General features: G+C 48.5%; 1 protein-coding gene across 1 annotated transcript in view; it reads right to left on the bottom strand.

Annotated features, from left to right (window-relative positions):
* The window catches only part of CACNA1F (calcium voltage-gated channel subunit alpha1 F), a 1,139,147-nt gene that overhangs the window by 771,312 nt on the left and 352,802 nt on the right, over nucleotides 1-15,033 (bottom strand). The window contains exon 13 of the mRNA XM_069209307.1: nucleotides 14,441-14,601. Coding sequence (XP_069065408.1) covers nucleotides 14,441-14,601 — 161 coding nt within the window. The remainder of the gene's footprint in view (nucleotides 1-14,440; nucleotides 14,602-15,033) is intronic.

Genomic DNA, 15,033 nt, shown 5'->3' with positions numbered 1-15,033 from the left:
CGGTAGAACCTGGATGCGAAGTCTGGGCATTTCCTGTTTACATCGTCTGCGAAGAGGTCCAGTTGAGGCCGACCCCATTGCGCGAAGATGTATTCTGCGACTTCGTCGTGCAGGACCCAATCGTGAACGTCCTCCAGGTGTCTGCTTAGAAAGTCTGCTTCTACGTTCTGCTGACCTGGCAGGTGAACTGCTGTGATTGACATTCCTCTGGCCAGGAGCCAATGCCATATCGCTTGGGACTCTCGTGAAAGGGGTAGGGATCTCGTTCCCCCTTGTTTGTTCAAGTAATACATCGTGGTTGTATTGTCCGTCTGTATCAATAGAGTTTTCCCCTGAATTAGCGGTGTGAAAGACTTGAGAGCCAGATGGACCGCTCTGAGTTCTAGCAGATTGATGTGGTACTGCTTCTCCTTGTCTGACCACAGACCCTGCGCTTGAAAAGGACCCAGATGAGCCCCCCATCCCTGAAGAGACGCATCCGTTACCAGAGTGTCGGATGGAAGTACCTGGTGAAACGGAGCGCCCACTGACAGGTGAGGTCTGTGCATCCACCATCTCAATGACTGCAGTGCTACCTCCGGTAGCCGCATTGTGTCTTCCCAGCGACCTGTTCTTTGGCTCCAATTGGCCTCCAATGCCTCTTGGAGGGGTCTCATGTGGAGTCTGGCATTTGGGACAATAAAGATGCAAGATGCCATGGAGCCCAGTAGTGATGTCACCTGACGTGCCGTAGGTGCGCTGGCTCTCAACAGGTCCTGGCACTTCATGTTTATTGAGGACAGTCGTTCCTCCGAAGGATACACTTTTTGTAGTTCTGTGTTTATGATAGCTCCTAGGTAGTGAAGACTCTGCGTTGGAGTCAAGGTTGACTTCTGGTAATTGACCTGAAGACCTAGAGCTTCGCAAACTCCTAGTACAATGTCCCGATGGCTTCTCGCCTGCTCCGGAGAAGAAGCCTTTAGTAGCCAGTCGTCTAGGTATGGATATATGTATATCCTTTGTCTTCGTAGATGCGCCGCCACCACTGCCATACATTTCGAGAAAACTCTTGGAGCAGACTTCAGGCCAAAGGGTAGAACCCTGAACTGGTAATGCTGTAACGCTACTCGAAAGCGCAGGAATTTTCGATGCTTTGGAGCTATTGGGATGTGGAAATACGCATCCTGCAGGTCGATGGAGCACATCCAGTCTCCCTGATGCAGTTGAGGGAAAATTTGGTGAAGCGCTAGCATTCTGAACTTCTGCTTTCTTATGTATTTGTTCAGCAGTCTTAGATCCAGGATTGGCCTGAAAACGCCCTCTTGATCCTTCTTTGCTACTAGAAAGTAACGGGAGTAGACCCCCTTTCCTCTGTGGGCAGGTGGAACCCTTTCTATGGCATTCTTTCTTAGGAGGGCGAGAGCCTCCTTGCGTAGCAAGGTGAGATGAGCCGGATTGTGTTTGGTTGGTGGCAAGTGTGGTGGAGGCTGCTTGAAAAGGAGAGAATAGCCATGTTCGACAATATTGAGCACCCATTTGTCTCTTGTGATAGAGTGCCACTCGTGAAGATGAACAATAATACTTCCCCCCACCGGAGTGGTGTACAGTGTCGAGGGAAGCGAGACTTCATTGCTTAGTGGGTGCTTTTGGAGTGGACTGTTGAGGTCTACTTGACCCTCGCTCCCTTGTGTTTCTTCGCTGAAACAGAGGGCGTCCCTGTCGTTGCTGAGACCTTTGCGACCAATGAGGGGTTTGAACCCTCTGTTGGAAAGGGCGTCTATCGTACGGTCTGTACCTCCGCCTGAAATCTTTCCTTCTTTCGAGGCCTACCGCCTTCATGGTATCCACCTCGGTCTTCATGCGGGCCATCTCTTCGTCTGCATGGGCACCGAATAGAGAATTCCCGGCAAATGGGAGATTCAGGATACGTTGTTGTGCCTCCTGTTTCAAGCCAGTGAGCCTCAGCCAGGAAGATCTCCTCGCACAGATACCATGTGCGTACCCATGAGCCGCCAAATCCGCCCCATCCGCTGCTGCGCTGATAACTTGGTTAGATACCAGGCATCCTTCCTGTAGAATCTCTTGGAAATCTTGCCTGTCTTCTCTGGGCAGTTTTTCTGTAAATCTACTGAGGGAATCCCACAGAGAACGATCGTACCTGCCCAGGAGCGCAGACGCACTAGAGACCTTCATTGCTGAAGCCGCTGTCCCGCACATCTTTCTTCCCAGAGAGTCTAAATGCCTGCTCTCTTTATCCGGGGGTACCGTGGATGAAGATGCCACCGAGTGGGTCTTTCGGGCGGCAGCTATGATCACGGAGTCTGGTGGCGGATCCTTCCTAAGGAATAAAGGGTCTTGCTCTGGAGCCTTGTACTTTTTAAGAATCCGAGCCGGGGCAGACTTAAGCGAGGCTGGGGCCAGAAAAGTGTCCATGGTCGGCTGCAACAAACCAGGCACTAGAGGCAGCAACTTTTTCGACGCTGATCTCTGTTGTAGCGTCTCAAAGATGATTGATGAGGAGGTAGACGGTTCTGGAACCTCTATATTGAGTTTCTGCGCTCCTCTTAGCAACACCTCGTTGAAAGTGGTTATGTCATCCACTGGAGAGACTCTAGCAGGTGGTGAATCTGTAAGAGTAGGTGAGTAACGCCCGACAGAAGAACCTGATGAAGACCAAGAGGGTGATCTTCTTGAGCGCGACCTGGATCTCCGTTGAGAGCGAGATCTGCTGCGGGACGCTGTAGCCGAGCGCCTAGGCCTCGCGGTCGGCTGTCGAGGAGCTGAACGAGCCCGTTCTGCCCCGGCTGTCGGCGATGGCGTTCTTGGCGGGGAGGCAGTGGGTGAATACATTCGCGAATATTGCGAATCTGGGGAGGCCGCTGGTCTGTTGAGGCTCTCCAGCCATCTCGGAGATAGGTTGATGGGCGAGACATGCCCAGGAGATGCTCTTGACCGAGAAGAGTCGCTCGGTATGGAGACCACTGGAGACTGAGCCTTGTCTGGCGAGGGGCGATGTTCTGCTCCCTGTTGGACCGGTAAAACCTGCGTCGACGTCGATGGCTGTTTCGACGTCGAAGGACGCCCAGTCGGTTGGTCCTGCCTCGACGTTGATTGCCTCGACGTTGAGTGCCTTGACGTCGAACGGCGTTCCTTGGACCTCGACCTGCTCGCCGTCGTGTGCCTCGACGTGGAGCGATGGGAGGTTGACGGCGGATGTTTCTCGTGCCGTCGTGGAGATCTCGACGTCGTGTGTCCTGACGTCGGGGGGCGCACAGCCTTTGGCGGCGACCGGGCATGCCGGCGGTGGCTCGACGTCGATCGGCGGGCTGCCGTCGACGGAGACCTGCCCCTGCTCTGATGTTCCCTCGACGCCGTTCCCTTCGACGTCGGGTGCGTCGCCGTCGACGGCGATCTATGCCGGTGTGACGGTGGTAGCGACGACGTCGACGGTGAACAAACAGGTATTTTCCTACCTGTCGACGTCGACCGGGCCATTCTCTCCTGAGAATGGCGTTCTGGATGCCTGGGGAGTGAGGAGGACGATGTTCTTTTCCTCTCCTGAAGCCCATGATCTTCTCTCTGTCTTTCAGAGTCCTCCTAGACATGTTCTTACAGTACTTACAAGTGTCAGGGCAGTGACTCTGAGGCAGGCATACTATGCACAGAGAGTGGGGATCTGACTGGGCCTTCTTCTTCCCACAAGCAGGGCATTTGACAAAAAGAGAAGGCATTTTTCTGTCAGAAAAAACCTTCCTAGCTCAGACAAAGATGTTACTTGTCGAGTGAAAAGTGAAAAAACGCTTTTTTAAATAATTTCTCTGAGGAAAACTCAGAAAAACTGAGAGCTCAATGCTCCAGGATCCTCTCAGAAGAAGCCGGAAAAAAGAACTGACCTAACTGTGAACCAACTGTCACCTTTCCTTCACCCCTGAGGCATGGTGGGATACTGGAGGTGCTCAGGGTCTTAAAGGCACAGTGCCAAAGTTTTTATGGTTCTCCTGTGTTAACCTACATGCAGCCTATTGGCTAAGAATGCTTCATTGTTTTTCAATGCAGTTTTCTCTATTTTTTCACTAGAGTTTGCTACTGCTTACTTCCCCAAGCCTAGTTTTAGGAGCTTGGCTACTTATTTATGCTCTATTGTAGTATTTAAAAAAAAAAAAAAAAAAAAAACTTCATAGAAATAAAGCATTTTAGCCTGTTTTTAACATGATAGCCTGCATGACTGTTTGTTACACATGTATAATGTGTATATATTTTATATATGCTCCGGGGTCCCCGCACAAGGGCGGGAATATTCAATGTTTATGACTATTGATGAGGATCCCCTGGAAGAGAACAAAGGATTTCCTGTGGGAGAGTGAGGGAACATCCTCTCCCTTGGAAATAGGTGATACATGACTTGGGAGGGGTAGCCCCCCAAGCCGATATGCTTTGAAGGCACATTTGGTACACTCCTTGCATAAATCATTTTGCACCAGTCCAGGGACCTGTCCCTGTCCCTGCTCTGGCACGAAACTGGACAAAGAAAAAGTTTGTGACCACTCCCCTGTCCATCACCACCCTACGGGTGGTGACCAGAGCTCCTCCAGGTGACCACTTGATTCTGCCATCATGAATCCAAGGTGGGCAGAGGCCCCTGGGAGCATCTGAGTGGCCAGGTCATGCAGGTGACATCACAGCCCCTTCCTGATAGGTGGTCAACCTGCTAGGTGACCAATCCCCCTTCCTGGACTATTTAGGGTTCCCTTTTGGGTGGGTCCTCAGATTTGATGTGCAAGATTCCAGCAGGACTACTCTGCATCATTTACTTCATCTTCTGGTCACTGGGGCCGCAAATGGACCCTTCAGGAACCGACAATCTGCAACTATAGAGACAACTCCGCTCTGCAACATTGTTTCTCTGGCTCCTTCCAGCAACTGCAACATTTCCCCAGCTGAGCATCCTCTGAGGGCAGCGAGTCTTCAGCCTGCACAAGAAGTAAGAAGTAATCTCCTTTGGAGTGAAGGAGTCATTCCTCTGCAGGAACCAACTGCAATGATGACTGTCTGGTGGATCTGCTCTACTCCAGAAGTGTGTGGATCCTGCATCATAGGTGGTGGTCCCCTTGGTCCTCTCTACCAGCTGTCCAACTTGGGAGAAGGTAAGCCCTTGCCTCTCCTTGCAGGACAGTACCCCTGTGCACAGGACTCTTGCAGCTACCAAGGTTTGTTTACTCCTCCGCCAAGGGATTTTCAGGCTCCGTGTAGCTCCGGCCACCATCACTCCTTCCTGCAAAGCACAGTCTCCTGCCTGCTGCTCCAGCGACGTGGGACTCCTCTTCAGGTGTGCTGAGAGGGCCTCACTGCGCCTCCTGTGCCTAGTGCCAGTGGGTTGCCTGTGGGAGCTGCCTCCTCTTATTGTGACTCTTCCAGCTGCTGAGGGTCAAACTGGACTACCCTGCTTGAGTTGGGTCCCCTGGATCTTACTGGTTATCTTCAGCCTTGCAAACCTTCTACTCTGTCTCTTGTATATGCCAAGGCTTATTGGTGGTTAACAAGCACCACTAATCGACTGCATCTCGACTGCCAACGTGAGACATCACTTGCATCACTTCTGGGACTTGTCCTCATCTCCTGTGCTGCACAGCTGACCTTCTTCGTTCACCGTTGACCTGGTCCTGCATCCACAGAAGGGTGGGTAGTGGCTCCTGCCACAACTGGATACTCCATCACGAACTGGACTTGGTCCCTTTCCTTTGCAAGTCCTCTTCTGTCAGGATCCACCGTTGGGTTCTTCCAGTCTTAGTTGGGTCTTGCATAATCATTTTCCAAAGTCCTCCTTTTGGTTTTGGGGAAAATCAGGTACTTACCTCTGGTCTACTGGTTGCATGGGGCACACTCTGGTACTCACCTCTTGAGGTTCCTAGTTCCTCCAGCTCCCTTTTACTGATTCCACTTCCTTGGGTGGGGGACTGCCCTTCACATCCCACTTTTTTTAGCATATGGTTTGTCCCCCCCTACGGCCCTCACTGTTTACCAATACTTTTTCAAATGCTTATTGCTTTCTGTGCTCTTTACTGTTTGCTAATGTGTATATAATAGTTTGTTTACTTACCACCAGTTGAGGGATTGCCTATTCAGTATTCTAGTATTTGTGTTACTATAATAAAGTACCTTTATTTTTGTAACACTGTGTAGTTCTTTCATGTGTGTACGTACTGTGTGACTATAAGTGGTATTGCATAAGTTTTGCATGTCTCTCAGGTAAGTCTTGTCTGCTCATCCACAGCTACCTCTAGGGAGCCCTGGCTTCCTAGGCACTGCCTACACTTCACTAATAGGGGATACCCGGACCTGGTATAAGGTGATAACACCATAGGTGCTCACCACACACCAGGCCAGCTTCCTACGCCTAGGGTTAATTGAAATGTTGGAGTGGAACCAATAATGGCCCTGGGGACTGCCACCCCCCAGGGCTGGCTCCTGCAATGTCCTAGTGTGCCCACTCAGAGACATAGCTGTTTGCTCTGACTTGGTGGGAGCTTTGACAGCTCTCACAAGTCAGAGCAAACACTCCGATTCGGTTCCAGCAAGTGAGAGCTGTTATACAGCTCACACTTGCTGCGAGCGGAGGTTTCCTATGTTTTCCTGCCTGCAGACAACAATGCCAGCTCCCGCAGAAGGAATGCAGCCGGCTGGGACCACGGGCCTTCAGGCTCCCTGTGGTCCCATTGCACACTGGGTGGCCTGTGGGGCACCCAGTGACATGGTCGGGCCCAGGGGGATGGGGTCCATGGGGCCGAGATTGGCCTGGGAAGGGTGGGGGCCTCCCCCAAAAACTAAAATGTTTAGGCCCGGCTAGGGGGAAAGGGGTCCCCAGGGCTGAGAACAGGCCTAGGGATGGGGGTGAGAGGGTGAGGGGTGAGTGTACACGCATGGCTCCCCTCCCCCCAAGAAATACAATGTTTAGGATGGGCCCCAGGGCATGGGTTCTCCGGGGTCGATATTAATTACACAGGAGAACTCCCTCTCAATAAGTAGTACATAGACCCTAGCTCTTTTACCCTTTTAAGGTTTTTAAAGAAGCAAGAGGTTAAAATTCAAATTCCCTTATCATTTGGAAACATTGCTCTGGTCAGCTAGTCCTGATCTGCTAGAGTCCCAGTATCTTTGGAATTCTGTTAGCGTCAGACACTGCAAATTATAGCTTAAGGATTTTTTTTACTTAGGACAACTCATGGGCTTTCTTGTTAGACAGTTACACAATGATTTCTGTTAAGGCAGTGTAGGTTAATGGCAGCTTCCTGATATTATACATGAGCATTTCTCTCTTGGCTTAGTAGAGTGTCATTTTAGTTATTTGTTTTTTTTAGCACAAGTTCATTAATCAACTTTGTGTCCTTATGGAAAATGTGCTTGAGAACATCTGATTCACAACATCCTAGAGCCACCTTTGACAAGGAGCTGGTATGTTTGTTATGGAAGCTTTCTGTTGCATACCACCCTTTGATTAAGGGGCAAGCTGTTCTCTCCACTCAAGTGAATGGAAGCAACTGCTGAGCCAATCCGAGGACATGATACCTTATCAGACATCCCACTTACAGAAACTTAAGCACTCTCCATTGACATGGCATAGAGCATCGCTTGCAGGTCTGAGGACACCACTCCTTTGTTGGCTGCTGTAAGATCTTTTAAATAGATGAGTCTCTAAGTTCAAAGTTAGTGTTGCCACGCAGCCGCATATTTTGTGTAGCAAGCGGGCCCTTCCCAGTCTGTCTCAGCAAAACAACCTCTGCCTATTTGGTGCTGCAGTAGATATTTATGATTTATCAAATACCTTTCTATTGTCCACTAACTTTAATGCACTGTTGCAGAAAAATATTTTCCCCCTTCCGGATTTATCTTGAAAAGACCATTATTGATGTATTTTGTGAACCACTGTGTCTGGTGATATTGTCCAGAATTACAAAGTGTCTAAAACCTAAGGGTCTCAAGGTACTGATCAGTGGGGCATGCACTGGAACTAATACCTCCTGAGAGAAAACAATACCATTATATTTTTAAATCTCAACAGTGTGCAGCACTTGAAATATTTGCATAAGAAATCTGCATAAGATTCAAGACTCTCCACTTTTGTCTGCACAGAAACATAATCGTAGGCTCACTTTTCAAGCCATCATTCCACAGGAAGACATGCCCACTTGCCCACCCATAATCAGGTAGAAGGAATAGTTTCTTACCTGTAACTCCAGTTCTCTCGTAGGGGTATTTCCATGATAGTCATAAGCACTGAATAGTTCCGCACAGCTGTGGGGACCCCGGAGCACTGTTCTGAAGTGTATTCTTAAGTGTGGATGTTCGCCTTTCTTGAGAAAGGCCTGCAAAGTCACTTAAGAATGTCAATGTGCAGCCTAGAGGAACGGCTACAAAGGCCACTACAAAGGCCAAATTGTTCATTCGTTTGATTGAAAAAAGGATACTGTAGTATAGACATACATTTAAAAACATGTTTATTCTAGAGATGAAGTAGAAAACATCTTTCACAGACCTTTTTACAACTTCAAAATAAGGATGAAACAATGCAGGGCAGTGTAGCCCATAGGCTGCCATTATACAGAATGTAAATAGAGCTGTGCCTTTAAGAAGAGAAAGTCTTCCTGTATCCCATCATGCATAGCAAAAGGCAGTTGCCTCAGTTCTTTTTGTAGGCTTGTAATATGACATGAAGAAGTCTGAATATATCTTTCATTATTAATATTATTATTATAGTTACTATCATGTCAACTCCACTGGGGACGAGGGAGGGTCGCTTATGACTATCATGGAAATACCCCTACGAGAGAACTGGAGTTACAGGTAAGAAACTATTCCTTCTCTCGTAGGGGATTTCCATGTATAGTCATAAGCACTAAATAGATTAGCAAGCCCATCCCAATAACCGCGGTGGAGTAGACAGAACAATAAAGAAACAATAAATCACGCAAAGAGATTCTTAAGAGAGGCCTGTCCAACCTGAGCATCTGTCCTAGCATCTGAATCAAGGCAGTAATGCTTAGTAAAGGTGTGGACAGATCTCCAGGTAGCCTCTTTGCAGATCTCTGCTAACGGAATGTTTCTCATCAAAACAGCAGTTGCTGCTTTGCCCCTAGTGGAATGGGCCTTAGGCCTGCCATCAAGGGATTTATTTGCTAACTGATAACAGAATAAGATACATGAGACAATCCACCTGGATAAGGAGTGTTTGGAGGTGGCCAGACCTGTCCTAACTGGGCCATAGTTAATAAACAGCTGTTGTGATTTGCGCAATGATTTTGTTCTATCTAAGTAAAATTTTAAAACCCTCTTTACATCGAGAGAATGTAGGGTTCTCTCAGCAGAAGTAGATCGATTTTGAAAGAAAGTCGGTAAGGAGATGGTCTGGTTTAAGTGAAAGTCTGAAATGACTTTAGGTAGAAATTTAGGATGTGTTCTCATTACTACTTTTGAGGAATGAAAAACAGTATAAGGTTCCTGAGCGCAAAGGGCCTGGATCTCACTAACCCTGCGAGCTGAAGGGATTGCAACCAGAAAAGCAGTTTTCCAGGTAAGATGCTGGAGGGATGCCTTGTGTATTGGTTCAAAAGGATGAAGCATCAGACGCGGAAGGACTATATTAAGCTCCCATGGAGGAGATGGACGTCTAGTAGGAGTAAAAACCTTTTTTAAACCTTCTAGGAAATCTTTTATGATTGGAATCTTAAAGAAAGAGGAGTGGGAAGGACTTTTCCTATATGCTGTTAGTGCTGCAAGGTGTACTCTGATTGATGACAACTGTAAGCCAGACTTCGCCAGGTGTAATAAATATGGAAGAATAGCTTCTTCTCCGGATGCTGTGGGGTCAAAGTTCTTGTCCGAACACCATATGCAGAACCTTTTCCATTTAAAGGCATAAGCTGTTCTTGTGGAAGGGCGTTTTGCCTCCCTTAGAATCTCCATGCAGTTCTGAGGAAGATTAAGGTGACAATACTGCACTAGCTCAGGAGCCATGCTGCCAAATTCAAAGACCAGAGGTTGGGATGTCTCATCTGGCCTCGAAACTTCGTGAGAAGGTCAGGGCGGCAAGGTAATCTGATATGTCGACGGAGTGATCGGTGTAGAAGGTCTGGAAACCACCACTGGCGTGGCCACTCCGGGGCGATGAGAATCATCTTGGTGTTGGAGTGGGACAGCTTGAGGAGGATTGTCGGGTATCAGGGGAAGCAGTGGAAAGGCGTAAAGAAATTTTCCTGACCAGTTTATCCACAGGGCATTCCCCAATGTTCCTGGATGGTAGTACCTGGAGGCGAAGTCTTGGCATTTTTTGTTTTCTGGGGTTGCGAAAAGGTCTATAGAAGGGGTACCCCACATGGAGAAGATTGCTCGACTGAGGGCATCCGCTTGGACATTCTGTATGCCCGGAAGGTGAGTTGCTATTATTGTTAAGTTCCTGGCTAGAAGCCAATGCCAAATTGTTTGGGCCTCCGTAGACAGAGTCCTGGATCTGGTGCCCCCTTGTTTGTTCAAGTAATACATGGTGGCCATGTTGTCTGTTTGGAGAAGCAGAGTTTTCGCAGTCAATGCGGGGAGGAAGGCCTTGAGCGCAAGATGGACTGCACGTAACTCTAGGAGATTGATGTGATATAGTCTTTCCCTCTGCGACCAAGTGCCTTGAATCTGAAGGTGATCCATATCCGCTCCCCATCCGAGCAGCGATGCATCCGTGACTATGGTCTGAGTGGGAGGCTGCTGGTGGAATGGCATCCCTTTCAGGAGATTGCTCGGAGAACACCACCACTTGAGGGATTGAATGGCATGGGGAGAAAGAATGATGCTGTTCTCCCAATCGTCTACTAGTTGATTCCATTGATTTTCTAGGCACTCCTGTAAAGGTCTCGTACGGAGGTGAGCGTTGGGAGTGAGATAGATGCAAGACGCCATCGACCCCAGGAGAGAGGATATCACTCTTGCAGTGGCCTGAGGGATTTTCTCGAGCAGCTGGCACTTCTGGAGGATTGATAAACGTTGTTCCTCCGAAGGAAACACCTTTGCTTGAGTGGTATCGATGATGGCGCCTAAGTAGTGCAACCTCTGTACAGGTGATGTCGTGGACTTGGAGAGATTGACCTGAAGACCCAGTCTCTGGAGTAGATGGTAGGTCCAATTGAAGTGCTGTTGGGCCTCTAGGTATGTGGATGCTTTTATGAGCCTAACGTCTAAATAGGGATAGACGAAGATCCGATGTTTCCTTAAATGGGCTGCCACAACCGCCATGCATTTGGAAAACGTCCTCGGTGCTGACTTGAGGCCGAAGGGTAGCACCGTATACTGGTAATGGCTTTTTCCGACGAGAAATCTTAAGAACTTCCGATATTTTTTGACAACGGGAATGTGGAAGTAAGCGTCGTGGAGATCTATTTAACAGAGCCAATCGCCTTGATGAAGTTGGGGATAGATTTGGTGTAAGGATAGCATTCTGAATTTTTCCCTGCAAATCCATTTGTTGGCTATTCTTAGATCAAGAATGGGTCGAAACTTGTGCTTCTCTTTCTTTGGTACCAGGAAGTACCTCGAGTAGATTCCCTTTCCTTGCTGGTTCATAGGAACAGGTTCTATCGCCTTCTTTTGTAATAGGGTTCTTACCTCTACTTTGAGAGCGTCGAGGTGGTATTTCACCGGTTTGGGTGAAACAGAAGGCGGAGGGTTTATGAACCTGAGACAATAGCCATTCTGTACAATATTCAAAACCCAAGCATCTGATGTTATGCGTTGCCACTCTCCCAGATGATACAAAATACTTCCCCCTACCGGAGTGGGTAACGGAGGAGGGGGAAATAAGGATTCAGGATTTAGACGCGGATGTTTGACGACCTGTTTGGGCGGTTTGTGGTGTGGAGCGACCCGTTGTTTGTTTTCGCTGGGTCAAAAAAGGTCTCTGGTGTTGCTGGCGCTGGGATCTCGGAGGCATCCACTGCAGTGTTTGAAGCCTTTGAGCGAAGAATCTCCGGTGGTAGGGACGGAATGTTTTCCGTTGTTCTCTTGGCTTCTCGATGCCCACTGCCTTCAGAGTGTCTAATTCTGTCTTCATCCTAGACATCTCGTCGTCAGCATGAGACCCAAACAAAGTGGAACCTAAAAAAGGAAGGTTTTGTATCCTCTGTTGCGCTTCTGGCTTGAGTGAAGTAAGGCGTAGCCAGGAATGTCTTCTTAAGGATATGCCATGAGAATAACTATGTGCAGATAACACAAAGGAGTCTGCAGCCGCACTAATCACTTGGTTGGAGACCATGGCGCCTTTGTTTACAATCTCCAAGAAATCCTTCTTTTTATCTTTAGGAAGGTAATCGTAGCACAGAATCCCAAAGGACGCAATCATACCTGCCCAACAGGGCAGTGGCACTAGCCGCTTTCATGGTGATGGCTGAGGTTGAGCATCAATTTTTCTACTCTCCTTGTCTGGTGGAGAAGAAGACGACGGAGATGTTGAATGCAACTTTTTAGCAGCCGCGATTACCACCGAATCAGGCGCTGGATCCGCTCTCAGAAATAAAGGGTCCTGCTCCGGAGGACGGTATTTCTTTATGAGTCTGGAAGGAGCAGTCTTGGTTGTGGACGGTGTAAGGAAAACGTCCATTGCCGGTTCAAGTAACCCTGGGACCAGCGGTAGTAACGTTGTAGCCAAAGATCGCTGGTGTAATGTCTCAAATATGACAGAAGTTGTTGGAGTGGGTACTGCCAGAGGGATGTTCAGCTTGGTAGCACCGCAAATTAATACCTCTTGAAAAGTATTCACATCATCTATGGGAGAAACTCTCGGAGACGGGGAGTCCGATAACATCGGAGAGTAATCTCTTGTGGATGAAGAGGAGTGTCTATGGTGGGGACGAGGAGACCTGTGATACGAGTCATGCCGATGACGGTGTTTAGACGCAGAGGAACGTCTCGAAGAATGACATGATTGTCTCGTGGATTCTGCAGGAGTCACTGGGGCGGCCTCCGAAAGAGGTACCGGCGGAGGAGCTGTAGATGCCAGAGGTGTCGGTGGTAGAGGAGATGGCTGAGGAGAAGGCTGAGGTGAAGGTGGCAAGAGAATCACAGAAGCCGAGGATTCCAAGGTGGTATAAACCCTCCTTGGTCTCTTTGAATGCCTTCTCGACGTCGAAGTACGACGCCGACGTGTACCTCTCGCCGTTGCCTCCTCTCGCCGTTGAGAACCCCTCGACGGTGATCTGCCTCGACGTCGGTGGGATGACGTCGATCGTCTCCGACAGCGAGTACTGTCCTTCGACGTCGATCTTCCCCTTCGCGCCGACGGTGACCTGGACAGGGAACTTCTCGAAGGCAAATGTCTACGCCGTCTCGTCTATGATAACGCTCTCGACGGCGAACGATGCCTCTTGCTCGACGGCGAGCTGGTTCTCGACGGCGAGCATATCAGTGCCGTTCCTTGTCTCGACGTCGATGCTCTCGACGTCGTCGGGGACCTGTGACGTTTTTGAGCAGATCTGGAAGCTGCTCCAGAGGACAAAGTGAGAGCCCTGCTAGAAGACTGACCTTCTCCTCGCTCTGTGGTGGATTGTCTCCTCCGTCTACTGTCCTCCTTGGCTTGAAGACAAATTTTCTCCCTGTCACGAAGGGTGCGCCTGGAGAAGGTTTCACAAATGTCACAGGCATCAGGTTTATGAGATGACGGCAGGCAAATAATATAGACTTGATGTGGGTCTGTTTTGGCCTTTTTCCTGCCACAGCTAGGGCACTTATCAAAAAGAGAAGGCATGTTGTGGAAAAAAGCCTAAAATTTCTGTCAGAATTTGACAAAAAAGGACAGAAAACATTCACTCTGGGTGAAAAACGTCGAGTGAAACAGAAATCCAAAGGATTTTAGTTGAATTCTAGTAAAACAAAAACTATAAATAGGTGGAGCTCAATGCTTCAGGGTCCTGTCAGAAGGAGCCGGAAAAAAGAACTGAGGCAACTGCCTTTTGCTATGCATGATGGGATACAGGAAGACTTTCTCTTCTTAAAGGCACAGCTCTATTTACATTCTGTATAATGGCAGCCTATGGGCTACACTGCCCTGCATTGTTTCATCCTTATTTTGAATTTGTAAAAAGGTTTGTGAAAGATGTTTTCTACTTCATCTCTAGAATAAACATGTTTTTAAATGTATATCTATACTACAGTATCCTTTTTTCAACCAAAAGAATGAACAATTTGGCCTTTGTAGCCGTTCCTCTAGGCTGCACATTGACATTCTTAAGTGACTTTGCAGGCCTTTCTCAAGAAAGGCGAACATCTACACTTAAGAATACACTTCAGAACAGTGCTCCGGGGTCCCCACAGCTGTGCGGAACTATTCAGTGCTCATGACTATACATGGAAATCCCCTACGAGAGAAATAAACGCACCCAGAGACCACATAAACACTGGAGAAGAGCTGCATAGCCCCTGGTGCTAGGCTCACCTTGGATCTCAGTCAGCCAATCTGGCTGCAGGTAGTGCTCCGATGCAATGGTAAGAGTATTCAGGAACACCAGGATGAGAACGATCCAATAAAATGTCACTGACTTCACTGCCACCCGGCACTTCCGTCGAAAGGCACGGTTACATCGCTTTATCTGCCGGCTGCACCAATGGAAAAGAGAAGAGCAAACACAAAGATTTAGAGGGGGTGGGGTGGTGTGGAATCTGGAGATCACATAGAACATATCCAGGGGGCACAATCAAGTACTGGGCCAAAGGACAGAAAACCTAGAGGTTCAATGACAGGTGGATCCAGGGGTCACAGTCAGTAGACCCCAGAGGTACATGAGGGGAGGATCCCTGGCGGTTAGAAAAGGCAGATCCAAAAGGTCAAAGGACGGCAAATCTAGAGATCAGAGTAGGCAGATCCAAAAATTGTGAGAATACCATGATTGGAGAGTCAGAGACGCAGGCCTATGTCAACCTAATTTAGGTGGCAAAGAAAGGTAATCCCAAAGTTCAGAGAAGGACAGAGCTAAGAGGTCACAGACAATCTAATCTGAGAGGGCTAGAGAGGGACAAAACAAAGGAGTC

This window comes from Pleurodeles waltl, chromosome 10 (genome assembly GCF_031143425.1).
Source record: "Pleurodeles waltl isolate 20211129_DDA chromosome 10, aPleWal1.hap1.20221129, whole genome shotgun sequence".
NCBI lineage: Eukaryota > Metazoa > Chordata > Amphibia > Caudata > Salamandridae > Pleurodeles > Pleurodeles waltl.
This window is presented reverse-complemented; position numbering and strand designations above follow the sequence as displayed.